General features: G+C 48.8%; 1 protein-coding gene across 1 annotated transcript; it reads right to left on the bottom strand.

Annotated features, from left to right (window-relative positions):
* Window positions 1-1,451: 1,451 nt before the first annotated feature.
* LOC115521496 (non-compact myelin associated protein) lies at window positions 1,452-19,713 on the bottom strand. Its single transcript, XM_030326771.1, has 4 exons — window positions 19,604-19,713; window positions 10,711-10,799; window positions 7,434-7,518; window positions 1,452-4,216 (listed from the first exon to the last, which is right to left on the bottom strand). The coding sequence occupies exons 2-4, from the start codon at window positions 10,790-10,792 to the stop codon at window positions 4,075-4,077; spliced, it is 309 nt and encodes a 102-aa protein (XP_030182631.1). The 5' UTR covers window positions 10,793-10,799; window positions 19,604-19,713; the 3' UTR covers window positions 1,452-4,074.
* Window positions 19,714-26,740: the final 7,027 nt, after the last annotated feature.

Below are 26,740 nucleotides of genomic sequence, written 5' to 3'. Positions count from 1 at the left end.
GGGTTGGGCTCTGGGCTGACAGCCCAGAGCCTGGAGCCTGCTTCCGATTCTGTGTCTCTCTGCCTTTCCCCAGGCTCCAGCTCTCTCTCCCCCTCTCTCAACAATAAATAAACATTAAAATTTTTTTTTTAAAAATCCTACCCATTCTTCCAGGTCCTTTTAAATACTTCCTCGTTGACAGTCACAAAGTCTCCGAGATACATGTAATCGGAGGCAACTCTACCTTCTCTACATAGCACTCTGTGGACCCCTTGATCACTTAGCCTCAGCCGGAAGCATGTGTAAGAAAAGAGCGAGAGCTCTGAAGACCTGGGTCTTCGTGTCAGCCACTTCCGAGGTGGGTGGCCACGAGCAAGCCACACAGTACTTAGGTACAAGCAGCAGGAAGTGAGTGCTGATGTAAGCAGAGGAGGGAATGAGCAAGTTGCTGGAATTTCCAGAAGGCTAGAACCTTCATTGGTATGTCAGGTATGGTGCCTAAAGTCATACTAAAGAACCAGTTTGGTACAGACACCGTGGCTGCTGTGGTCAAACTAAGCTCACGTGGCCAACTCCGTGGACACTGGCCCGGACTCAAGAATGAGGCTGCTGTTGCCGCCAGAACCCCTGATGTGGCGGCCTCTCGCAAGGCCGCGTGCCAACACACCAGCCCAGAGCGTATGTCGCACGAAGCGTATCCCTGGATGTCACCAACTTCTCGATTCAAAGTCCACGGCGGGAGTGCCCCCGATTGGCAAGGCCTGGGCGCTGTGCCCTCACCCTAGCAGCGGGGGACTCCAGGAAAATGAGTGTCTGTCCTCTTCAGCTTTAGCAGGAGGTGTTCTTGCCTCTTAAAGTAGCAGACTCTCCAAACGCAAGAATGGCCACCAAAAGAGGGACACACGTCCACGGCATCACCCAATGACAAGCTACCTCCCTGAGCCCGTTTCCTTATCCAAAAAAATAGAAATAATGATGGGTCCTACGCATGGGAGTTGTGTTTAGAGGAGCTGGTGGGTATAAAATGCCTATATATATATAGAGAGAGAGAGAGACACACACACACACACACACTTATATACTTGGTACACATTAGGGAGGAGCTCAGTTAACGGTAAACATCATTATTAGATAGGACTTGGGTTGCATTCTAATATGTCTACTTCTCTCCCAGCAGTCCCCAAACTTTGACATCTTAGTTCGTCTCGTGTTTAACAGCAGGCTTTCAAATGAGATTCCTTTTCTAATAGTTAATCAAATTAACAAGTTTCCTAACTCACGGAAGGCCTGGCAGCCCACCCTTTCCATCGGCCTTTAGAAGCGACGGCACAGTTTCAAAACAGCTCGGGTTTCCCTGCAGAACCCTATTTACAGTGTCAGGGAAAGGAAGTTCCTAGGAAAGGTATTTGTTAACTCTAAATGAAATTGAAGTCAACTCAAGGAATGTTTGGTTTGAACCTCTTTATTTTTAGACATTTTTCTTTAGATGTTTAGTATCTTTTATTGACTCAGTGGCCCAATAAGGCAGCATCTGCTCTGTTAGGAAATGCACCTGTCAGAAATGAAATAACTGTGCGTTGTTGCAAGATCCCTGTCTCGGGAGACCGGCTGCAGACTCTTTGAGAACAGGGACTATGACTTAATGTGTTTAGTGGCACCTCAACTTCCACATAGGGGCCCATAAAGGATTTCTGAGTTATCTCCATTAGTTAAAAACAAAACACTAAAACCCTTTTCTTGGCCTTCCTCTTTCCTCTTTCCCTCTCCCCCCTCCTTCACTTCCAAGCTTTCATTTAGCAGAACATAGACCAGAGGATAATTCCTCTGGTCGGAATTACTAGACTTCATTATGGGCAGAAGAGTTTGGTTTTAGGGCTGGAACATTCCCAACGTCTTTTTTTTTTAAAAGCAGAATATCTCTGGGAAACGTATCTATTTGGGGTTTGAGCCCTTAAGGAAATGGCTTTGCCCTGGTTGGATGCCATTCTACCCCTTGCTCCTTGGGGAAAATGTTAGGGGAAATGAGATGAGAATCTTTAGGGCTTCCATGGGCTTAGAAAGGGGTCCTTTGGCTCCAATCATGGAAGCCCAAAGGAGGCTACCAGAATGGCTTTGTCCCCACTATTAGTTTGGAAGCTAGATTCCTGACTTCCGCTCAGGCACATGGACCCCTGTCCTTCTCTTGTTTGGCTCATACTCTTGTGTTTTGAGCCAGGAGGTTAGGGAATAACTTGGTACAACAGAGAGAGAGGGACTTTGGAGTTGAAGAGACGTGAGTTTGAGTCTTGTCTTTGCAACTTACTAGCTGTGGGACTTTGGGCAAGTACCTTTCTCCTTGAGTTTGCAATTCTCACCTGCAAACAGAAAAAAACAATACCTCCCAGGATTATTAGGAAAAATAAATCCTATGGGACAATTTATGTGAAAGCATCTTGCCAAGGACCTGGTACTTGGTGGATATTTAAACACAGTAGGGACAAATGTTGTCTGGGGAGGAAGAATTTGCAAGCATTTTTCCAGACATATTCAAGCGAGCATTTTTATCGTGGGATGGCAGGACTCTGTGACGCTGGGTCAGTCTTCTTACCTTCCTGACCCTCAATTTCCCCTCAAAGGAGATTTCTGACTCCAAGAGGGAGACACTCCTAGAATGTGAGGTTAAAGGGCAGCGTGTGTTACTTTCTAGAACGGGATAAGGATTTATTACCTTGCTTCCAAGATGCCTTCAATGGTAAGATGCACAACTGATTAAAAACCAGCTTTTTGAGAGAGAAAAAGTATAACTACATTAACAGACCCATCGATTTTAAGACATACTCTGACTGCCATAAACAATGCTGGCTGTCATTTATTAAGCATCTGTTGGGTGCCATGCACTACCCCAGGTGCTTCACTACATCCGTGGCTGATTATCATAACCCCGGGCAGGGGGCAGATGTCATCATTCCCACTTTGGGTTTAGCAAACCGACTATGGAGCGCTCAAGTCATTCTTCCAAGGCCACACGACCAGGGGGCAGGTCTTGGGAGACAAGTCTTCTTAATCTCAAAAATGCTTTCCCCTCTCAACAGATTGTTCTCCGGGCTAAAGAGTAAAAAAGATCAGCTCTGTGCAGAGACATGGTGTGCAAATGTGGTGCTGAGAACGTGCCCTGAATCTCTGCAAGGTGACCGGGAAGGGCGCAGGTAACATACACGGGGCTGTAATCTTATCAGTCTCTAATACTGGTCCTTGGAAGGAAGGTTTACCCGGACAGAGAGGATTGCTGGGAATCCAAATAGAGGAGAGCCAGGAAATGAGGCTGAGTCAGGCTTAACGCAGCCCCAAAGGGAGAAGAGGGGCTCTGACTAGCCCCAGACTCATTCAAGGCCCAGCGACACAGCAATAAACTTTTGCCCTAGAGGCCATCATTCCTCAAGGTCACCCTAGTCCCTCTCTTTACAAATGAAGTAGAAACCTTTCAAGAAGAATTTAGTTTCTCCCATAGCATTTCTCAAAGAGGGAGAAACGTGCTGACCGGTTGTCATGAGCTAGCTAGCGGTCATTCAGTACTGGAACAAGTTATAAATTAACAAGCCGGTTTTCTGGTTAGTTAGCCCAAGTTAGTTCCCCTGCGCCTGATTAACGGGACTGAATACTTTGCTCTGCAAAGCCGTGGATATAGATGGCACTCATTCTGATCTGACCCCAGTGGCAGACCCTGTTGTACACTCGGGGGCATGCCCTAACCCCTGCCTCCTGACCAGAAGACTCCTGGGCTATCCGTCTGTCTGTCTGTCTGTCTGTCTAGCAACTGTGTTTGGGGAAGACAGCCACATCCATTTCAGTGGATTCCCAACCTGGGTCTACCTCATCAGATCACAAAAGAATGTTCCATAGCTTTTTGTAAGGGGGGGCAATAGGGATATGGACATAGCCAGGGTGGTGCAGGGCGGGACAGGGTTAGGGGTTGCCTGAAGCATCAGGAATTGAATAAGAGACGCCCCTGTCGACCAGAAGGAACTCATAATGAAGCTGCCAGAGGAGAAGTGTGCTTCTGGGTCTTGACGGGAGAAGGCTCTTTGGATGGTGGCCAAGACAGCACCAGGGTGGGGGTCACCGAGTCTCCATGTGGACGTCAACAGGGCTGAAGGTCACAGTTGCAGGGTGTTGGCCGCTGTTGCTGTTTGGGCCCAAGGCAGAAGGGGAGGATGGCCTGGGCCCCTTGGGTTCCAGTTCCCGCCTTGTCCTCATTTTCCTGGAACGAGATACGCATGCATGTTGGAGTCTTCTGCCCCATAGACTCAATGATTTTGGCTCTGATGGGATTGACGTGGATCATCATTAAATCACATTGCTTGATGGCCAACTACAGAATTTTGCAAGTGGGAGGGACCTTGGACTTCAGCTAGTCTGACCCTTCCATTTTTTGGTAACCTAGATTAGATATTTAATTGTATTTTTTTTCCCCTGTTAACGAATGGTGTCAGATAGGTGACTATTATTAGAGACGAAATGAAGACGTTATGGGTTTTTTTCTGTCCAAAGTCGTAGTGTGAGTTACATTTTGCAGTTTCATTGTGCTTCCTAAGTTTATTGCTAGAAATATTTAAGAACTTTTTACGTCGTTGAAAAGAGAATGGACTCAAAACGTATATCCAGTCTTTCATTTTAGATGCCAGAAAATGCAGTGACTGGCAACAATCATTAATTCTAACGTCTGCATGAAATTTCATCTTGTTGACCTAACATAATTCTTTTTTTTTTTTAATTTCAAATGCTCAGAAAAGTTGCACAAACAGTACAATTAGTATCTGAATATCCTTCATGGAACAATTTTCTGATGGCTGGCAGTTTGCCACATTTGCCTTCTCTCTCTCCTGCTCCCCTCTCTCCATTCACACACACACACACACACACACACACACACACACGCACGCACACAGTTGTTTTTTTTTAAATCATGAACCATTTGAGTTAGTTGCAAAGGTCATGCCACTTCACCCCTAAATATTCCTCAAAACAATGGCATTCTCGATGTAACCATCACTCAGTTATCACACTTGGAGAGCCTTCCACTTTAAAGATGACATAATCAGGGCGCCTGGATGGCTCAGTCGGACAAGCACCAGACTCCTGATTTCGGCTCAGGTCATGATCTCACGGTTCATGAGATGGAGCCCTGCACGGAACCTGCTTGGGATTCTCTTTCTCTCCCTCTTTCTTCCCCTCCCCTGCTGCTTGTGCGTTCTCTCTTTCTCTTTCTCTTCCCCCCACTCTCTCTCAGAATAAATAAACTTTAAAAAATAAAGATGACAGGGGCGCCTGGGTGGCGCAGTCGGTTAAGCGTCCGACTTCAGCCAGGTCACGATCTCGCGGTCCGGGAGTTCGAGCCCCGCGTCGGGCTCTGGGCTGATGGCTTGGAGCCTGGAGCCTGTTTCCGATTCTGTGTCTCCCTCTCTCTCTGTCCCTCCCCCGTTCATGCTCTGTCTCTCTCTGTCCCAAAAATAAATAAACGTTGAAAAAAAAATTAAAAAAAAATAAAAATAAAAAAAATAAAGATGACAAAATTGAGGCACAGAGAGGTTAAATGCCTTGGCTGCCTTTAAGAGACCAAAGACTGAACCCTGATCTCTCCATTTCAGCCCAGGCATCACTGTAAACTGGTGAGTAGAGTCTCCATCCAAATTACACTCCAGAAAACAGACTCAGAGCGCAGGAATGATGGACAGGAATGAAGGGCAGACATTGTGGTTTGATGCCACTTCCTGGTCTGGGATGGATTCAAATTGCAATACCCCCCCCCCATATTAATAATAACTTATTAAGTGTTATTATTATTACATGTAGTGGTGGGAGCATTTTCTTTGAAACCACATGTACTGGCTTTGAATCCCAACTCTGTCACAGAGGGCTGAGTAGTTAGCTCATTTCCTGGTGCCTGTTTCACACCTACAAAATTGGGGGGGTATAAAATTACCCCCTTGTGGGGTTGTTGTGGGGGTTTAAATGAGTTAATACATACAAGGAGCTTGGAATCATGCCTGGCACATATTAAGAGATCAATATATGTTATATAATATATATGAGATATATATATATATATAAAATACATACATAATATATAATATAAAACATATAATACATGTTTTATAAATAACATTAACATTATTATAAAAACAATGCATCTTCGGCCACCTGGGTGGCTCAGTCGGTTAAGTGAATGACTTCAGCTCAGGTCATGATCTCGCAGTTCGTGGGTTCAAGCCCCACATCAGGCTCTGCGCTGATAGCTCAGAGCCTGAAGCCTGCTTCGGATTCTGTGTCTCCCTCTCTCTCTGCCCCTCCCCTGCTCACGCTCTCTCTTTCCTTCAAAAATAAGTAAACATTTAAAAATAAATAAATAAAAACAATGCATGTTTACACCTCCTCGAAAATAAATAAATATATGCACCTCTGCAAAAACCAACCAACGAACCAAATAGCAATCCCATTGTGCAGACACACTGGTTGTCAATACTTTGCTGTGTATCGTTTGAATGTTTCTTGAGTGTGTGTGTGTAATCCACATGTATAGTCATAACGTATACATTATTTTTGTAAACCGACGATATACTGTAAATGGTTGTCTTCATCAATAAAACTCTTCTATAATATCTTTTTTTTTTTAACGACTTCCAAGTCTGCTATGATGTGGTTGTGTTTATAGTCTCTTTATTTTAATTTCTTGCCTGGAAAGAATACCTTCTAGCAAAGTTGTGACTTAGAGGTGCTAGCACATAAGGTGATAACACAACATTTATTCTTTATTTAAAAACCTTTTTTTAATGTTTGTTTGTTCTTAAGAGAGAGAATGACAGAGCCTGAGCAGGGGAGGGGCAGAGAGAGAGGGAGACAGAGAATCTGAAGCAGGCTCCAGGCTCCGAGCTGTCAGCACAGAGCCCGACGCGGGGCTTGAACCCATGAACCGTGAGATCGTGACCTGAGCTAAAGTTGGATGCATAACCGACGGAGCCACCCAGGAGCCCCAACATTTATTCTTTATGAAATCAAATTATATTTTGTCTTATTTGGTCCCAGAAAGTGGAGCTGGGGGTACAGGCATTCCAGTATTTGAAACCTCAACTACTTACGTAGTCTGCTCAACACAACCTAGCAGAAGGCTCCCTGAGAGAAAAGGATTGAAATATTCCTCTATTACTGTAAGTTACATACAAGGGCTTCCCACAGTGCTCAAGGCCATTATCATTGTCTATGATTATTATATGTAAAAAATATTTCTCCAGATGCAAAAATATTACCAGAGGTTCCTACAGCAGAACAGATGTCAAAAAAGGACACCCAAAGGGTTAGAGCGCTTGACGACGGACTTAGGGATACCGCTGGGCACGCGACTGGCACTCACAGTGTCAGTTCCCATTCATTCTGACATCACCGACGGGACAAGACCATCTAGAGCCCAGGGCGTCCCGTACCTGTTGTACATCTTCAGCAGGATCAGAATCACGGTGAAGATGATAATGACAACCACGACAATGGCAGCAACGATGGCTCCGGAACCTACGAGGAAAGGGGTGGAAATGGCAAACGTGTGAACTAAAATAAAGAGAAGTGTTCAGAGACTGGCAGGGGGGCTTACACAGGGCATCCTGCATCCTCATCGGATCAAGGGGGGCAGAGAATGTGATGTCCTGGGACCCCGACTGCTGACCCCAGGACAGAGACATGCATATCTACAGTGGCAGAGTACCCCTACCCCCAATGGGGCTTGAGGGCAGAGTCCTCAGCACATCACCAGCCAAAATTCTGTCTCAGGCCATCCTGTTGTTATCAGTCCTAACATAGCATCAAACTTCCTGTGTCAACAGGCAAGCAAAGCGCCTGTCCCTCTTCTTGATGACACAAAAGAAATATGTGATTTTTGTAGTTATATTTTGAAAATATAAATGCAAGCAAAAAAAAGGTGGGGGAGGATAAAGAACTCTTCGCCCCAGGAACTGTTGATCATCTACACATATGGACGTTCTCCAGTGTGATCATGTATATGCATATATGCATATTAAATACCTATCTACCGGTCTTTTTTGAATAAAGGTATTAATCCTATGTCTGAAAATCCACCTCAAGGAAGTAGTCATAAAAGTGGGAAAATGTGCACTTGATAAAAATGGAACAATGTTCCATACACAGTTTTACAACACTATCCTAATCATCTTTCCCTGCAGTTGCATTTTTTTCCATGACTTTTGATGGTTATGTAGCACTCCATTGTTTGGACTCGTTTACCAATTCTCTATTAAGCATATTTATGTTGTTTTCAATTTTACCCTATTAAAAACAAGGCTATGGTGAATGTCCTTGTAGCTTAATATCTCAGATTCTAATTTCAATATCAATGCCCACTCCCAATGCCCACCTCTAAGTCCATGTTCAAGATCAACATGCTTGTCAGAATTGATACTGAAAATGCAAAAAAAAAAAAAAAAAAAACCCACAAAGGGGGAGTCATACTTTAAGCCAATCTATTTGATTCTGGGGAGTTTATCTTAGGGGATAATCCTAAATACAGAAAAAGCTATATGAATGACGATGTTAGTTACGATAACTATTTATATTCCAGATATAGGAATGGTTTACTAAGGTGTGGCATGCCTCTCATGAAATATCACACTATAATTTGAATGATGTGTGAAAAATAGAATATGAGATTATGTCCACACCCGCATATACACATTGTGTTGCAACCATTAAAATATGTGCATGCAAACATAATGTTGAGTAAAAGAAGCCAGACCCAAGCCTATGTATGATATGTTTCTATTTACATAAAGCTCAAAACCAGGTAGAACTAAGGTCTGGTGTGAGAGGTCAGAACAGCAGATTCCCTTGAGCAGGTGGGGATCGTGTGGCAAGGGGTGCTGGGACTTCTCGGAAACCGGTAGTGGTTCGTTTCTTGATCTGGGGGCTGGTTACACAAGCGTGTTCACCTTGTGAAAATTCATCCAGCTGTGCACTTAGGATTCATGCATTTTTTGGAAGGTATGCAATGCTCTTATAAAAGGTTTACCAAACAAAAACAAAAACAAAACTACGTGCAAATATTGACAGGAAGTAAGACTGGAAGGAAAGAAAGAGGGGGTGGGGTGGGGGAATCCATCATAGAATAACTTGGTTTTTTTTCCTTCCTGTGGAGCCCAGTGATAATACTTTTAGTTCATGGTTTTTCAACCTTGTCTGGATAATCCTTTGTTGTGGGGACTGTCCTGTGCATGGTAGGATATTTAGCACCATCTCTGCCCTCACTAGATGTCAATGACACTTCTCCCTCCCCACCAGCTGTGACAGGCAAGTGTCCAAACATCGTCAAATGTCCCCTGGTAGTCGAGTGGCCAGATGAAGTATGGAATACCTATTTAAAATGAGAATTTCTGGGGCGCCTGGGTGGCGCAGTCGGTAAAGCGTCCGACTTCAGCCAGGTCACGATCTCGCACTCCGTGAGTTCGAGCCCCGCGTCAGGCTCTGGGCTGATGGCTCAGAGCCTGTTTCTGATTCTGTGTCTCCCTCTCTCTCTGCCCCTCCCCCGTTCATGCTCTGTCTCTCTCTGTCCCAAAAAATAAATAAACGTTGAAAAAAAAAATTAAAAAAATAAAATAAAATAAAATAAAATGAGAATTTCTGACAAATCATGAATTATTTTTTTGGCGTGTCTCAAACATTGCTTGGCACATCCTTATACTCAACAAATATTGGTTATCTTAAATTCAAATTTAACTGGGTGTCCTGTATTTTATTTCCTAAACCTGGCAATTTTATCTAGGGGGCAAAATTGCCTAGCTGAGAGTCATCACTTTTAGTCCAATGAAAGCAGAATTATTCCCATCTTGCTGACAAAAATTCTAGCTACCCTACATTTCCCTTGAGAACTGTGGTGAAATACTTCAGCAGGTTTCTGAAGGTCCCCCCACCTGGCAGGAAGCAGGCTAATGTGGGACCGTGTCCCGAGAGTGATGTTTTCTGGGTCTCCATGAAAGAGACACATCCTGCCACTAACATGGTCTGGAGCTGTTCTTACCGGGGAAACTCTTCGGTGTCGGGAGGCCTGTTCCATGTGCAGAGACGTCGACAGAAATGACAGAAATGGGCCCAACTTCCCCTAATACAATTCAGTGGTTTTCTGAAGAGCGGTCATCACGTTTTTCTTTCTATGGACCTCTCGTTCCTGGCAGGTGTCTCCCCAGACTACTCCCAGCTTTACTCATTTACTCCTTTGTGAATTGATGGGATGTTTTCGCCTTACAAACGTGGGATGAAAGTAGTTACATTTTAAGGTGACTCATTTAAAGACATCTCACGTGAGAGTCACATGTCCATTGCCCTCTAGACCCCCAAACTCCCTGATGATAATAACAGTAATAGCAGTAATGATAATAATAATACTCATCAGGTACTTTGTGTGCCTCGAGACTATTCTAAGCTCTTGACATGGATTATATTGTTTCGTCTTCCCATCTACCTCATGCGGTAGCTTCCGTGATATCCCCATCTTACTGACAAAAAAAAAATCAGACACAAAGCGGTGAGGTCATGTGCTCAGGGTCACGCAGTGGTCATGTCGGGCATCTGGTCGAACGGAGACTGAGACCCAGGCAGTCCATCTCCAGAGCCCATGCTCTTGACCTCTACACCATGAGCTTGCCCCTGGTCCTCTTCCCGCCATTCCCTCCCCCGGTCGCCAAGCCAAGTTGACCTTACTCTTGTACAGAAAGTCCTGTTCTCTGGTGGTCACGTTCAGTGAGAAGAAGGTAGTCCCCCCCAACGGGGTGGCCGTGGTCATCTCGATCCTGGTAAGAACAAAGATGACATTCTGTTTAAAACCAGAGTGAGCTTTATAATCCCTGTACAACGCCTCTTTCGTTCTTCACCTGGATGACGGGAGAATATTCAAGCACGAGGTTTCTCCTCACAGCAAGTAAATAAAAGGCCTTTCGCTATCTCCTAGGGAGAATTAAAACTAATGCCTGAAATTTGTGAAGAACTTTATGTTTCGAAGCAGTTTAAATTAATTCAACAATATTTATTAAATGTCTCCTGGGTTTCACACAGAACGTCTAAATTGGTCTTCTAGAAACTCTGTGCGGGAGGCTATTATTGCCATCTTCCTGATGAAAGTGAAGCCCCCAAAGCTTCATGGAGCCCCAAGTTAGAACGTAACCCAGGGCGCCCGCCTCCCATGCCGGTGGGACTGTCAGAAACCCCCTACGACGCTCAAAATGATGTTCCTGTTTTCAGAAGTTTTCCAATCTAAGGAGGCGGACATAAACAAGTAAATAAGCAGAGGGAAACCTTGACTACTATTGTTAAACAGCCAGTGACATGAGCCATCATTGGGTTGTGACCGACGATTTCGAGGAAAAGCTAAATTGGAATGGGCCTTGAGGGACGGGCCCGGTTTGGGAAGAGAGGAGAGAGGACGAAGGCCAGGTGGCACAAAGCCCTCGGCAGGAGGACGGATAATGCGTGTTGAGCGACCACCAGGCTCTGTCACAGGCACTTCACATGCTCTATCAGCTCACTCATTAATCTTCTCAAGCATCATCGCATTTTGCTGCTGAGCAAACTGAGGCTCAGGGCGGTTGAGTGACTCGACGAAAGTCCCACAGCGAGGAAGACGTGGAGCTTGGACTCAAACATACTCGCCGAGTGCACGGTCTTATCCCCTTGCCCCGAAAGCGACAGGAATCCAAACTCACAGCCCCGTGGTCTTACACTTGAGGAGTGTGCCAGGAGGTACGCGGCTAGTACCTCACACCCCCCAGAAACAAGCGTCCAGATCCTCCCGCCAGATCCCTCCGGAATCGAACACCTACTCAGTGACCGACGCTGTGCTAGGCGCTGGGAACAACACTACGAGATACGAGACAGACTCCCCGCCTCCAGAAGCTCACATTCTAGTGAGAGAGGCCGTAGGTCTGATCACGGCATTCTTGGGCTCAAACACAATTGTCTCTCAGCGCCCACACTTGCGTATCTGGCAGGGCAAACCCTTCCCTGGCTGTTTCCATGCCCTCTTCCTAGCCTCCTCACACCAAGCTCTGCCCAACCTCTGTGACAACGGACCACTCCAGCCTCCCCCGTCGTTCCTGGTCTTTGCGGTCGGCGGACTGGCTGCCCCAGGCTTTGGCCTCCCCAGGTCCCCCCCCGTGGGCCTCTCCTGAGAGCAGCTCCCCAGGCCCCCAGCTCCTGATGGAAAAGGGTCAGTGTCCCTCCATTTGGAGTCACTGCACCCAGGCTGGGGCTCTGGAGTCTGGCTTGCCCCGCCCCGTGGGGACCTCAGACTCAGAAAGACCCCCTCTGCCTTCACTTTCTCTGCCCTCCTTTAAGCCATGGGGCCCTGCCTAAAACCCCAGTTCTTGTCTGTCTCTTCCTACCAAAGACCCTAGGGCCTTAGGACCCACGCAACTCGGGCTCTCCCAAGGAGCCCTGCAGGGCTCTGCCTGACCTTCCCGCAAGGGCCAACCTTTCTTCCTGGCCGGGCTTCCTGTCTCCTGACTGTCTGAAACAGGCCCGCGGGCCATGTTCCCCTGTCTGCTCCCCCTCCAAAATGAACACATCCTTCAAGATTGAGCCCAGCCACCCCTAGGCGGACTCCCCGTCCCCCAGCCGGAATCAGCCATCTGTCCTCTGCCCCCACGGCAGCGCCCTGCCAAGAAGCCACCACGGCACGTGTCTCAGTCGCTGTGTCTGCTGGTTAACCTTCCGTGTTCACTGTCGGGGCCCTGAAGGTAGAGGCTACTCGGGGTCTTTTTCATATCCTTCTACCTCTCCCAGATAGAGCGCCTGGCTCTTCTCACCGCTGCCAGTTAGAAGTTCTGGAGCGAGTGACTGGACTTCTCCCAGCTTGGTTTGCTGCACATTTGTAAAACGAGGTAGCTTTTCCCAAGGGAGCTGAGGGTTCGAGGTTAAGTACAGAAAGTGCTTTCGGTGCTCAATAAATGGTAGCTCTCAGGGTTGTAGTGGGTATTAGCAAACATTTGCCGAACTCAATGAGAAACAGGTGGATCTGGAGGTCAAAGCAAGAAAAAATTCTTTTTCCAAAAATACACAGGGACCCGTAGGGGAACATGGGATGAAAGTCTCCCCCCACCCCCTGCCCCCCCACTCCCACTCCCAGTGAGAGGCACCTGCCCCCGCCTCCCCCACTCCCCGTCCCATCGGAAAGAGTTTTATTATGCTTTACCTAAACCTTCTGCTTCTATCCCTACCGATATCAAGCTGAGAAGATTCACCAATAATCCTTTCTTCCAATTCCTTTTAAAAACAGAAAAGAGAAGCAAATAGGTGGCCACAGATCAAGGATCGCTTAGTGACAGAGACATGGCGTAATCCCTGGACAAGCTAACCCCCGCCTGTGGACACATCTGCCATTGAAACAACGTGCACAAAAATGACAGAAGCCACTATCCAAGTGCCTGCTGTGTGCCAAGACCTTTTGCCAGGTTTTTGTTTGTTTTTTAATCCGTGCCTGATTCAATTAGCAAACGCATTGCAAAACAGGTTTTCCTCTTGCCTCGATCAAATGAGGGCCCCAAGGCTTGGGGATATCAAGCTCTCTCTCCCTGCTTATACAGCCTGGAAGATACAGACCTGGCATTTGCACCTGGCCCTGCAAACTTTAAAGCCTGTGTAATTCCCACGGCATCAACCTGCTCTTGGCACCTGGGCATCTAGAGGGGGTCATGACAGGTAACTATAGAAATATGCACACGTGCACATGGACACACACACACACACACACACACACACACATACACACACACTGACCAGTAGTGCAGCTGCCTAAGGCCACCAGGACACAGATTCCTCTGCAGGCCCTTCAAGGTGACCTCGGGGGTGCCCAGTGCTGGGTGCAGACCTCCTTACGGATGGGCCGGCTACTCTCCCTTCTGAGGGAACAGTGAGTAATCTCAGGGCATTTCTTGCCTTATGTCCGGACCCAAGGCTCTCAATGACATCTCTGTTCCTGCCACATCAGAGAAGGTGGGAGGGAGGGTGGTGGAACACTGATGGCCAAGGATGTGGGTGTTTTCATGTGCGGGACCCAGTGATTCTTGTTAACCAAGTGAGGTCCAGCAGGGGGATTTCAATGTCAAATGTGTCTGTGACCAGGTTCACGGCCATAGAAAAGCAAAGAGGGTGCAGGGAGGGGGAGAATGGTTTTCACAGACAGAGATTAATTTAATAATAATAACAATAATAATAATAAATCGTGTGCCAGGCATGGTGCTCAATGCCTTATGAAGGGAGGTCTCATTCAGTCCCCATACCTATCAGGTAAGGAGGGCACAATCACTGCCCTTTCTACAGATGAAGAAACTGAGACTCACAGTAGAGAAGCAATTAACCTAAACCCACAAGGCTAATATGTAGCCAGGCTCAGAGTCAAGCCAGGGGCTGTCCTATTCTGCAGCCCCTTCTCCATAAACCCGCACTGGACTGCCTCCGAGGGAACGCACAGGACACAAATGGCCCAATACCCAGGGCCTAAATCAGCATAACGCTTTGATGAGAAAACTCACACAGGCTGCAGCTCAGCCCTTGCCCCAGACCCCAGACCCCAGACCCCTGACTGGTCCTATCTCCTGGCCCCTGCCCTTGGGCACACTCTGAACCTCTGTCTTCAGCAGAACCTTAATCACATTTACAGAATCTACAAGGAACTGTTGTTCCCTTGGGTTGTTTACAAACGGTCCTGTGTGGGAGGTTGGTTTGGGAAGTGACGGAAGGTCAGGACCATTTACTCTCTGAGTCATTCCTCTCTCCCTAGCCCTTGGTCAAGTGTTAGAGCCATATCTGGAAGATAAACATTGCCAGATCCCACCGGTCCCAAATATTTCCCCTACTCCTCTGCCTCAGCGGTACCCTCTTTCCCTCTGGCCTGGCCTAAAAGCTCCCTCCTGGATAAGACGACAAAGACACAACCAACACTGGCAGACCGCTATGCAACTGGCCAATGGTAACTCAGAGTAGGTCACCCATGAATGTCCTACACCCACCAAAACACTGGGATCGATTTCTCCCCACCTCCTGAACCATGGAAAACTCGGCATGACCTGGTTTCTTCCACAGACTTGAGCCCCACTACTCCCAAGTAGCCTCTTGAGTTTGGGGGATGTTTTTTTCAGAAAATTAACCTTCATGTTGAAACCAAAATATCCCACCTTGTAATTTTCACCCATCAGTCCTAATTCTCTTCCCACGAAGGTAAATGTGCTACCTCTTACACATGACACCCTGATGGGTTTAAAAGCACTTCTATGGGGGTTCCTGGTGGCTCAGTCAGTTCAGCATCCAACTTTAGCTCAGGTCATGATCTCACGGTTTGTGAGTTTGAACCCCACGTCAGGCTCTGTGCTGACGGCTCGGAGCCTGCTTCAGATTCTGTGTCTCCCTCTCTCTCTCCCCCCACCTTGGCTCGCGCTCTGTCTGTCTCTATCTCTCTCTTAAAAATAAATAAACATTTAAAAAATAAAAAAAATAATAAAAGCACCCTACGTATGAACGGTGAAACGCAAAACTTCAAGGATAGAACAATGACAGCAGCTGGTATCAGCACAGCAATTTCACCTCCCACCAATAGGTGGCGATAGCAGTTGGCTACAGTATACCCCGTTTAACCCCACCCAAAAACGGTTGGTAAAAGTCCTGCGAACCCAATCTGCTTTTAAAGGAGCTTTCTGCCCTTGGACACAGCAGTGATACGTTCTCTGCTTATTTTTTTCCAGGATAAATATTCTAAGCTCCTTCAAACAGTCTTTATAATGACAGTTTCCTTCATGGTTTCCTCATTTCGCTGTGTGTCAATGTCTCCCTTAGACAAAGCACCCCAAACGGGACACATCACTCCAGAGGGGGCCTGAAATGTCCAGAATGACATTTGTCTTGATACTTATCAGACCTGAGCCTGAATTCTAGCTATGTGGCCTTGGTCGACTTTCTTTACCTCTTGGTCTTCTGATCTGTGAAACAGGAGTTGCAAGCTCCACGGGGTCCGTTGTGAGAATCAACAGAGATAAAACATGTAATATATTTGGCACAGTGGCTGTGCACAAAGTCTGTTGAGATTACCCTGGGTTAATGCAAACAAATAGCTCATTATCGGCAATCACAGCATACTGTTCACACTCCCCCCCCCCCCCCCCCATTGATACAACCCCAAACCTTTTTCGGACTTAGTCTTATGCTCGTTTCCAGTGAGTCAAAGCCCTGAGGTTGGTAAGTGGAAAGGCTTTCTAAACTGCAAAGTGCTTTGGAAATAGAAGGCAAGAGCAGCTGCGTTGCGATGCGGACAATATTATGATCCGCTGCTGCCCAATAACCAGGTCTCCACGACGCTCTTGTGCAAATGTCATTTTGAGCTCAAATACAAGACTTTGCATTGGCCCCTGGTAACCTTGATCTTGTTGATGTGGGTCCTCAGCTCCTTCTGGGTGGCTCTTGAGAACTTTTGGTGCTCTGTCATAACAGCGCACGTTGTCTAGGAGCTCATGACCCGGCGAGGGCTTTGGGGTCAGGTAGACCTGGGTTTTGATCTTGGCCTCATCGCTGACCAGCTCTATAAGCCGAGGCAGTTTTGTGGGCCTTGGTGTTTCCATTTGTAAGACAGGGATGACACCCTTTATCCCATAAGGTTGTGAGAATCAGTGAGATATAATTACCCAGCAGGGTGCCTGGTGGATGGTGAGTGAGCCGTAAATGTCAGTTCCTGGCCCCCCTTCTTTTTTTTCTTCTGACATCAGTCTGTGCTCTCCCTGCTCTCCTTGGCCCTTGAGCCCCGAGTCCTCCACCTGGTCAAGTGTTTGCTGCATTTGGTCAAACTGAAGTATGAACAGGGAGGTCAGAGAATCAAACCATGAAGATGGTGTCCCAGGGAGGGGAATGGAAGAGGGATTTACTAGACTTCCGGAGGGTTTGATCTGCTCTTGCATTTCCACTGAGGAACAGTAAAACCTCTGCCAGGAACGCAAAATCCTAAAGGGACTGGTAGAGCATGAGGTTGCCGGATGGGGTGGGGAAGCGTGTGCCACAGATTCATAACTTGGGGCGAGAACCAGGAGACCAGGGCTCCCCTTGCCACTGACTGGCCATGTGACTCTGGAAAGTCCTCTCCCTTCTCTGGACCTTGGTTTTCCTGTCTATAAAATGACCCAGTGATCATTGGGTCCTTTTCCTGTCTATAAAATGACCCCCCTTAGTGATCACTAAGGGATTTTCAAATCTGTGGTTCTATTTACTACACTGCAGCCATTCATAGCTTATCTTAAGAACGAGTGTTTTCCAAAAGCCCATTCTTCTTTGCAGATATTGACTCTGGAGATGTTAGGAGAGAGAGGAGAGTGCGTGCAGTTTAGGCTGGAAGGCAGGAATCCTTCCTCAAAGGCAGCTGAGACTGGGAACAAACCGAGGAGAACACAGGCGTTCTGACTTGTCAGCAGCATTGCATACAGGACGCTTAGGAATAAGCCTTCAAACGTTCTGTTGACCCAAGTCTAGCTGAACCCTAAATGGCCACCACCTAGACTCTCCATTCCTGTTAGGTTTTGCATCGTCTCCCCCACCCTGCCTGCCCTATCTGCGTGACTCTGTCCCATTGTGTGTCACAGCTCCCAAAGGTGGGGTCTGAATTGGCTTAACGCTCTCCTGAATTTGGGGTCATACACAATTACATGCTGAATCCTTCTGGTCGGTTCCCTGAAACGAGGAAGCAAATTTCTTATGTCGTGTATTTATCCATTCTTTTACCCACCCATCCACTCATATACCCGGCCACCCACCCTCTACTATAAACACGTTCATCCTTCCACCTGTTCGTCTGTCCATTTTCCCTGTCATTCATCCAACCAGGCCCACTTTGTACCTCGCGCTAAGAGGATTCAAAGAAAAACCATGGGGATCACGTCTCCAGAGCTCAGACACAGAGTTTGAGAATGGAATTGTTTCCTTTAAGAATCTTTCCTCCAATCAGTATTTAGTGGGGATCACCCCCCTCATGCCTCGCCCAGCACTGATCACTGGGGTGTCTGATCAATATCATACGAAAGTCCTAAGGGAAAAACGGTGAGTAGCCTTTGGATCTGGAAGTCTGGGTTTCAAGCCCACCATATCTTTTAAGTCTTTTTTACCCATCCTGCCAAATTCTGGCTCGAACACCCTTCCTTTTTGATTTTTGTGGCCCACGCTGGAAAGAAAGGTGTCCCAAGAGCTTCCAACCAAGACCTACAAGCCTGGGAAGTTCCATGTATGAAAAGTTATAAATAGAAATCCCAGAGGAAAGGGGTCACAAGGCGGATTTTTGCCTAGGGCCAGAAGGGCAGCACGGGCCGTGCCAGGAGTCAGCAGGAGGGAGACCTGTGGGCGTTGTGGTTGAGACCGACCTAGAGCTGGAATGTGACCCGTGGCTTCCATTTGCCCCTCGGTCTTGGGGCCCAAGCCAAGGGCCAGCTCCCAAAAGTCCTCAAACCACATCCGAGCCCTCATGTAAGTCTCCGTGTGTCCCACTGTCCCAAAGGGGGAAGAAGTTTAAAAGGTTAGAAAGTTTATGCCCCCATGTGAATATGTCAGAGGGAAGTAATTAATTCCCCCTTGACCTTCTAGTCAGGAAGGGAAGGGAACGACCATTTGAGGGGACACCGACAAAGCGCGAGGCACTGGGCTTCCACACGTTTTCTCATCTGATCAGTACAAGGCAGGCCTTCTCGTCTCCACTTTGCTGACAGGAAACAGAGGCTCAGAGACGTGAAGCGACTCGCCCAAAGTCTTACAGCCAGCGAGTGGAGAAGCTGCGTCTCAAACCCACACCTTCCACCTTGAGGCTGCCCGTGGCCGCCAAGCGTCACAGGAGGTAAGCAATATTCCTGGGGACACTCTGAGGGGCCTGCCCTGTGCTCACTCTTCTTTCTACTCGTTAATAGTTGAGCCCAAGAGCCACAACGAACCTTCAGCAGATGGCAGGGCTCCTCCACCGTGGCACGGTTTACATTTGACAACTCTTTGTTGCGGGGGCTACCCGGGGCTTTGGCCGGCATCCCCGGCCTCTACCCACTAGATGCCAGCAGCACCCCTGGGGTGTGAGAGCCAAAAATGTCTCTAGGGGCACCTGGGTGGCTCAGTCGGTTGAGCGTCCGACTTCAGCTCAGGTCATGATCTCGAGGTTTGTGAGTTCGAGCCCCGCGTTGGGCTCTGTGCTGACAGCTCAGAGCCTGGAGCCTGCTTCGGATTCTGTCTCCCTCTCTCTGACCCTCCCCCACTCATGCTCTGTTTCTCTCTCTGTCAAAAATAAATAAACATTAAAAAAAAAAAATGTCTCTAGACTTTCCAAGCATCTTCTGGGAGGCAGATCGCCCCAGGTCGAGAAATACTGGAGTCGAGCGATCGGCCCACGTCTTGACAGTTCCCTGTCCTTGCGACCCGAGAAAGTCCAGGCAACAAGGGAAATGTCCCGTCTGTACTTACGTCTGCAGACAGACGCTCAGTGGTGACGACGACGGTGACGATGACCACAAACACAACAGCTGCCCGTTCATCCAGGGCTTGCTGTATACCCACTCCCACGCCGAGGACTTCCCATGTACTTCCTCATGTATATTACCTCTATCTTCCAGACGAGGGACCTGAGGCTCAGAGAAGTTAGGCAGCCAGCCCATGGTCTCAGTGCTAACATATGGCCGATCTAGGTGTTCGTTTCCTAGGGCTGCTGTAAAGAATTACCACAAAGGAAGTGACTCAAAACAACACAGATTAATTTTCTGACAGTTCTAGACGTCAGCAGTCTAGATCAGTCACACTGGGCTAAAAACAAGGTGAGGGCAGGGCCGTGGTCCTTTTGGAGGCTCTAGAGGAGAATCTCGTTTCCTAGTCTTTTCCAGCTCAGGCAGGTCACTGGCATTCCTTGGCCCTCCAGCTCCACCCTCGGGGGAGTTCCCTCAAGTTCAATGTGTAGCATCTCCCTGTCTCTCTGTCCCTGACCTCTGCTTCCATCATCTTGCCTCCTTCTCTCTGGCTCTCCTGCCTTGCTCTTCTAAAGACTTTTGATTATATCGGCCCCACCCAGGCAATCCAGGATAATTTCCCCACCTCACAACCATTAATTTATTTAAAATTTATTTTATTTTATTTATTAAAAAAAATTTTTTTAGGTTTATTTATTTCTGAGACAGAGAGAGACAGAGTATGAGTGGGGGAGGGGCAGAGAGAGAGGGAGACACAGAATCAGAAGTAGGCTCCAGGCTCCGAGCTGTCAGCGCAGAGCCTGACGCGGGGCTCGAACTCACCTCGAACTCACAAACCGTGAGATCGTGACCTGAGCCGAAGTCGGTCGCTCAACCGACTGAGCTACCCAGGCGCCCCTAAAAAATTTTTTTAATGTTTCTTTCTTTCTTTTTTGACAGAAGAGACAGAGTGCGAGCAGGGGAGGGGCAGAGAGAGAGGGAAACGCAGAATCTGAAGCATGAGATGAATCATGAATCATGACCTGAGCAGAAGTTCGATGCTTAACCGGCTGAGCCACCCCGGCACCCCTCATAACTGTTAATTTAAACTCCTCTTTGCCATGTAAGGGAACATGATCCCACATTTTGGGGGGTAGGATGTGGATCCCACGGGGGGCCATCACTCAGCCCAATACATAGAACTTAGACTCTCATCTCTCTGGCCCCAAGGTTTGTACTCAATCCACTCCTGCCTCCCCTCCTGTGCCTGAAGAGACGTACCTAGCCGCTGTGGGGGATGTGGGGTGGGTCACATAGCCAGAGATTGGTGGGCACCAGCACGAGTCGGGAAGGAGTATGTGAGAAATGCTTTGGAGAGGAGCAGAGAGAGTCCTGGGGACCCTGGGTCAGCGGGGACACGGGTGCGGATGTGGGCTCAGGTGGGCAACTCCCGCCACGCAAGCTGATTTCCCATAAGCCTCAGCACCTACCTCCAACCTAAGCTTCAAATACATCCATCTGTAGTTCGTCTGTCCCGAAGGACCACCCCAGCCCAGCCCCTGCCAGCCAGGATTTGGTCCCATCTGCATGATTTGTTTGCCCAGTCAACTGGCAACCATTCTCAATCTGTCCTTTCCAAATCTCCCCCCTGCCAAGGGCTTAGAAAGCCTTCAGTCTTGTAAATCCACTCCCTGCCCTGCTCTGATGTGTGAGGATGCCTTCAGCAGTCTGGTCCCTCCATGGGCTCCCCAGTCCCTTCACGGAATAGAGAAACCACCCTGAGTGGGTGAGCCAGGCTCTCTCGCCCCAGACAGGCAGAGCCTTTGACTTTGTCCAGCAGCTCTCAGGCTCTGCAGTGACCTAGGGATGGTTTCTCCAGGCTACCGAGCGTGACAAATCTCTCGGCCCATAGGAAACGACAGGGAACAGCCAAATTCAGCTTTGCATTATCCCGGGAGAAACAAAGTTTGGGATCTATTTTTATCTTTCAAAAACTGCAGAGAGGGGGTGCCTGGCTAGTTCTGTTGGTAGAGCACGTGACTCTTGATCTCAGGATTGTGAGTTTGAGCCCCACGTTGGGTGTAGAGATTACTTAAAAAAACAAAATCTTAGAAAACAAAACAAAACTGCAGAGGGCCTTCTGGTTACACATAGCAGATGGAGGGAGAACAAACATTCATCTCTGCGTCCTCCCCAAACCCCCATGGATGACAGTAAAGGAATCAAATGTGTATCCACACGGCCAAAGGGAAAGGCGAGAAGAAGCCACATTGGGGAGAGGCCGACCCAGGTTTGAAAGCTGGACGAGCTGATGACTCTGCAGCTGGAAAAGGCCGAGGTGGCCCAAACCTGCAGATCGGGGGAAACCGACAAAAGAAGCTGAAGAAGCTCAGGAAAGCTCACGAACAGGTGACAACGAGTGCCACCAAAAGGCAGGGTGCCAAATGGGGCTCAAAAGAGGAAGGTGAAAGTTTCGAAGAGGCTCAGCTCCAGCCCCGCTCCCCCATGCTCCCTGCCACTGGCCTCTCTGTCCTGCACAGTATGGTGAGACCTGCACTGCCCTAGGTGACAGTCCCCTGTGGACACCCAAATTTAAATGAAAACCAAGTAAAGTTCAATAAAATCACAGTTCAGTGCCTTGGTCGCACCAGCCACATTTCAAGTGCTGAATGTGCACTGTGACCCCCTACTGGTCGGTGATGGGTCCACTGGTGCACACAGTTGTATGGGGCAGCACTGCCCTAGACCCTGGCTTCCCAAAACATGGCTGGTGGGTCAGCAGCATCGGCAACTCTGAGGACCTTGGTAGGACTGCAGAATCTCGGGCCACGTCAGGAATACTGGCTAAGAACCTGGACGTGAAACCACCTTTTACAAGATCCCTAGGTGATTCAATGCACATCTGACTTTGGGACTCAGAGGAGAGAAACCTAGGGCTGGTGGTGGTCAATTCCTGGCTGAAAAGGGGGCTAGGGGAAAGTCTAAATCCTGAAGCGTGGGGCTCACCCAGTCCCCTTAGCTCCTTGGGCCAGAACGCTGGACAATCAGGCTTAACCTCCAGGCAGGAAATTAGAGAGGGGCTGGGGAGCCTGACCAGCCAAAGAGAACAGACACAGATACTGCCTCAAGTTACAGGATCCTCCAATGAAATGACCAGGTTCCTGCCAATCAGCCAATGGCGTCATGAGTTGAAAAGCCCACCCCCACACCCAGAGCTTCTCATGATTTTTTTTTTTTTTTAATGAATTTTTTAGGGACCCCTGGGTGGCTCAGCTGGTAAAGCATCCAAGACTTGGTTTCGGCTCAGGTTATGATCTCACCGTTGGTGGGATCGAGCCCCACTTTGGGCTCTGGATTGCCAGCTCAGAGCCTGCTTGAGATTCTCTCCCCCCACCCTGCAAAATAAATAAACTTACAAAAAAATAAATGAGCTTTCTAATGCTTTCTTCTTAAACAAAAACAAATAGTCAAGGGTCTATAGACCTTTGGGGGGAAAAGCCTCAAACGTGATTGAACAGACAGTAAACAAAACAAATGAACAGCTGGAGGCATTTAAAACAAGCAGACAGGGGCGCCTGGGTGGCTCAGTCGGGTAAGCCTCTGACTTCGGCTCAGGTCATGATCTTACGGTTTTTGAGTTGGAGCCCTGCGTCCGGCTCTGTGCTGACAGCTCAGAGCCTGGAGCCTGCTTCAGATTCTGTGTCTCCCTCTCTCCCTCTGCCCCTCCTCCGCTCACGCTCTGTCTCTCTCTCAAAAATAAATAAACATAAAAAAAAAAAAACAACAACCAAGCAGGCAATACAAAGGGCAGAAGAAAACTTCCTTGTCTTCAGAGAGATAAGACACTGCATCTATAAAACAAGAACAGGGTGCTATAAGAAAAGAATATTCTGAGAACAAGAAAGGGTGCCAAGAAATAAAAATATGACAAAACAAAAACTTCAATAGAAGGGTTGAAAGAGGGGAAAAATCTCTCAGAAGGTGGAACAAAAAAGGTAAAGAAAATAGGTGAGAACAGATTGCTCCTGGAGGCCCAACATCATGTTGGTAAGAATTCCAGAAATGTTGAAAAAAAAGAAAATTGAGAAGACGAAATTATCAAAGAACACCCGAAAGCCTCCCAGAAATGAAGGCCATGAGTTTTCAGAAGGAGAGGCCCCTCTGAGTCCCCAGAACAACGAGTAAATAAAGCAGACCCGCCACCATAGGGCTCATCGTTGTGACCTTTCAGAACACAGGGCCTAGAGACAATATCTCACACATGTCTGTGGGTTAAAAAAACAATAATAATAAGGTCGAATACAAATAAAAGGCCCAACAATCAGACGAAATCAGAGTCTGACAGCAGCAATACTGGAGCTCTGAGACAAGGCTCCCAAGTTCTGAGGGAAAATAATTTCCAGCCTGGAAGGGTATAGCAAGCCAAACTAAATATTGAGTGGAAGGGTAGAAGAACGACATTTTCTTTTTTTTTTTTTTAATTTTTTTTTTCAACGTTTATTTATTTTTGGGACAGAGAGAGACAGAGCATGAACGGGGGAGGGGCAGAGAGAGAGGGAGACACAGAATCGGAAACAGGCTCCAGGCTCTGAGCCATCAGCCCAGAGCCCGACGCGGGGCTCGAACTCACGGACCGCGAGATCGTGACCTGGCTAAGTCGGACGCTTAACCGACTGCGCCACCCAGGCGCCCCAAGAACGACATTTTCTGCCGTGCGAAGCTTCAAAAAAAACCCACCCCACCCCAGTCACCTTTCCCCAGGAGCTCCTGGAGGACAGGCCCCGCCGACCGGGAGGAACAAACAAGGTGTGAGAAGGACACGGGATCTGGGGACCCGGGGGAGCCCAGCGCGGTGCCCTGCAGCAGCCTGGCGGTCACCTGTCCTACTCGGGGGAGGACAGAGGTGTAGGGGGTTCCGCCAGCCAGAGAAAGGGCAACTGGCCGCTTTTCTGGTGTGTGGGTCCAGACTGAAAGGAAATCCACTCTTCTCTGGGAGAGTTTGGGGAATGAATTTATGATAGAAAAGCTTCCCCAAAGGGCTTGGGGAACCAAACGCCTCCCTTCCAACCCCCGCCTCTATTTCTCGTTCACCCCTCCCCACACCCCTGGGGTGGTCCTGGGGGGGAGGGGCAACTCCTTGCGGTAGGTCGCAGGACCCCACGGAAGCCAGCCTGAATACCACTGGGTCCGCGGCCCTCTCCCCACAAATGAAGAAACTGCGGGCGGGTGAGGCACCAGGGGCACGGAGACAGGAAAGTCCGTGGGTAGTTCATGTGGTATGTTTTCGAACAATCTGGACTTGTCCCTAATACCAACCTTTCAATGGTCTTGCTTTTTTTTTTTTTTTTTTTCTTTTTAGAGTGTTTCTTTTTGAGAGTGTGCAAGCAGGGGAGGGGCAGAGAGGGGGGACAGAGGATCCGAAGCAGGCTCTGTGCTAACAGCAGCGAGCCCGATGTGGGGCTTGAACGCGCATGAGTTCTCACTGATCTCGCGAACCATGAGATCACGACCTAAGCACAAGTCGGACGCTCAACCGACTGGGCCACCCAGGTGCCCCTCAGTGGTCTTGCTTTTGGTTCTCTGCCTCTTCCTCTGCCTTTTCCAAGGGCTGGGCTAACCTCACAGTGTTTGTAATTAATGAGTGTAGGATGTAAACTGCGTCTGGAGTATCTGTACGTTCACACGGAATTCTAGGAAACTCAGTACTTTGTAATTTTAACATGTGACACTCTCGCCTGGTCCGTGGAGCTCACCACCTTACCTATTTAACAAGCCACGGCCGCCTCTCTGACAGGGACGCCTGCTGCGGCGGGTGGGGACCCTGGGCTGGAAGTCACGAGTTCCTCTGTCACGCACTTGCTGCGTGACCTTGGGCAAGTCGCTTGTTCTGTCTGGGCTTTGACTTGTTCTCCCGCAAGACGCTGAGCGGGGACTCAGTGACCTCCCTCTCACTCGCCTTCCGTCTTGTGACTCGCGCAGTCTCCCAGTTTGGTTCAGGACATGGCCCCTCGGCCTCTCCAACTCTTGTTTGCCTCCCACACCCTCCATTCCAGAGGGAACACCCCTGCCCTTTCCTGCCCAAGCTCGGGCCAGGCAGGCACTGGCCTGCAGAGGACAGGAGGTGAGGAAACCACCCCGGCCGTTTAAGCCGCCTGCGGTGAGAGCTGGCCCCTGGCCTGTCACAACAGGCCTTGAGATACAGAGGGGCATTTGTCCGGGGGACCCATGGTTTCGTTCAAACCTTCACTCTGGCCTTTGGCCCAGGGCCTCTCTTTCCTCCCCACCCTCTCGGGTGGCAGTTCCAGCCCCCAGCTTTGCTAGGAGGGGGGATGTGGACACTGCACAGACCCGAGCGTCCCCTCTGTAGGTGGGAACACGGGCAGACGGAGGTTGGGAAGGAGGGCAGGGGAGCCATACGCGCACGCCGGGTGGCCGAGGTGAGGGTGGCACAGTGGGGGCGAGGGTGGAGGCAACGGGGCCGTAGGCAGGGTTCGGGAAGAGAGGGCTAGTCCCCGACTCCCTCACCGACAAGGCAAGTGACTGCGAGCAAGGCACTTCCTTCTCCTTCCCAGGCCTCAGTTTCCGCAGCTTTCAAATGGGAGGGACTGTCCCCCCCTTCTGCCGTGGGGACCAAATTAAGTAAAATGACGAACTTGCAAATAGTGTGTTGGCACGAAGTAAAAGCGTGTGGACTCAGATGGACCCAAGCCCACATCCCACCGCTGTCACCTCTAAGCTCCCTGTCCCCGGCAACTCAGTGACCCTTTGTGCGTCTCATTTGCCTCATCTGAGGCAGCCCCCACCCCGATTTTAAAATTTTTTTTTTTTCAACGTTTATTTATTTTTGGGACAGAGAGAGACAGAGCATGAACGGGGGAGGGGCAGAGAGAGAGAGGGAGACACAGAATCAGAAACAGGCTCCGAGCCATCAGCCCAGAGCCTGACGCGGGGCTCGAACTCACGGAGTGCGAGATCGTGACCTGGCTGAAGTCAGACGCTTAACCGACTGCGCCACCCAGGCGCCCCCACCCCGATTTTAAAAGAAGTTAAAATATTTTGGGAGTCCTTACAAGTTTCATGAGCCTTGTGTCTGTCGTGCCCAGTGGGTAAGCCAGCCCGATATTGTTTCAGGGTTCTCTCGGTGCTGACCTGTCCCCGGTGCTGTCTCTAAGGCCTGAGGGCCCCGGTGTCCTCTCTGAAGAGCCGCCCGTGGAACTCAGAGTCCTGGAATACCAACACCTCATACCTCACACCCACAGAGCTGAGCACAGGGACCCCCGTCTTTGCAGGACCCCCTA

The sequence above is a fragment of the Lynx canadensis genome, chromosome C1 (genome assembly GCF_007474595.2).
Source record: "Lynx canadensis isolate LIC74 chromosome C1, mLynCan4.pri.v2, whole genome shotgun sequence".
Lineage (NCBI taxonomy): Eukaryota > Metazoa > Chordata > Mammalia > Carnivora > Felidae > Lynx > Lynx canadensis.
Note: the sequence above shows the minus strand (reverse complement) of the source record. Positions and strands in the feature narration are given on the sequence as shown.

What these genes read in the sequence shown, in the direction of transcription:
- LOC115521496 (XM_030326771.1), bottom strand. Translation starts at nt 10,792, where the DNA reads ATGACCACGGCCACCCCGTTGGGGGGGACTACCTTCTTCTCACTGAAC. An exon ending in ACAGGACTTTCTGTACAAGA is followed by an intron (nt 7,519 to 10,710) that starts GTAAGGTCAACT and finishes CTTTCCTCGTAG; the next exon opens with GTTCCGGAGCCATCGTTGCT. An exon ending in CTGCTGAAGATGTACAACAG is followed by an intron (nt 4,217 to 7,433) that starts GTACGGGACGCC and finishes ATCTCGTTCCAG; the next exon opens with GAAAATGAGGACAAGGCGGG.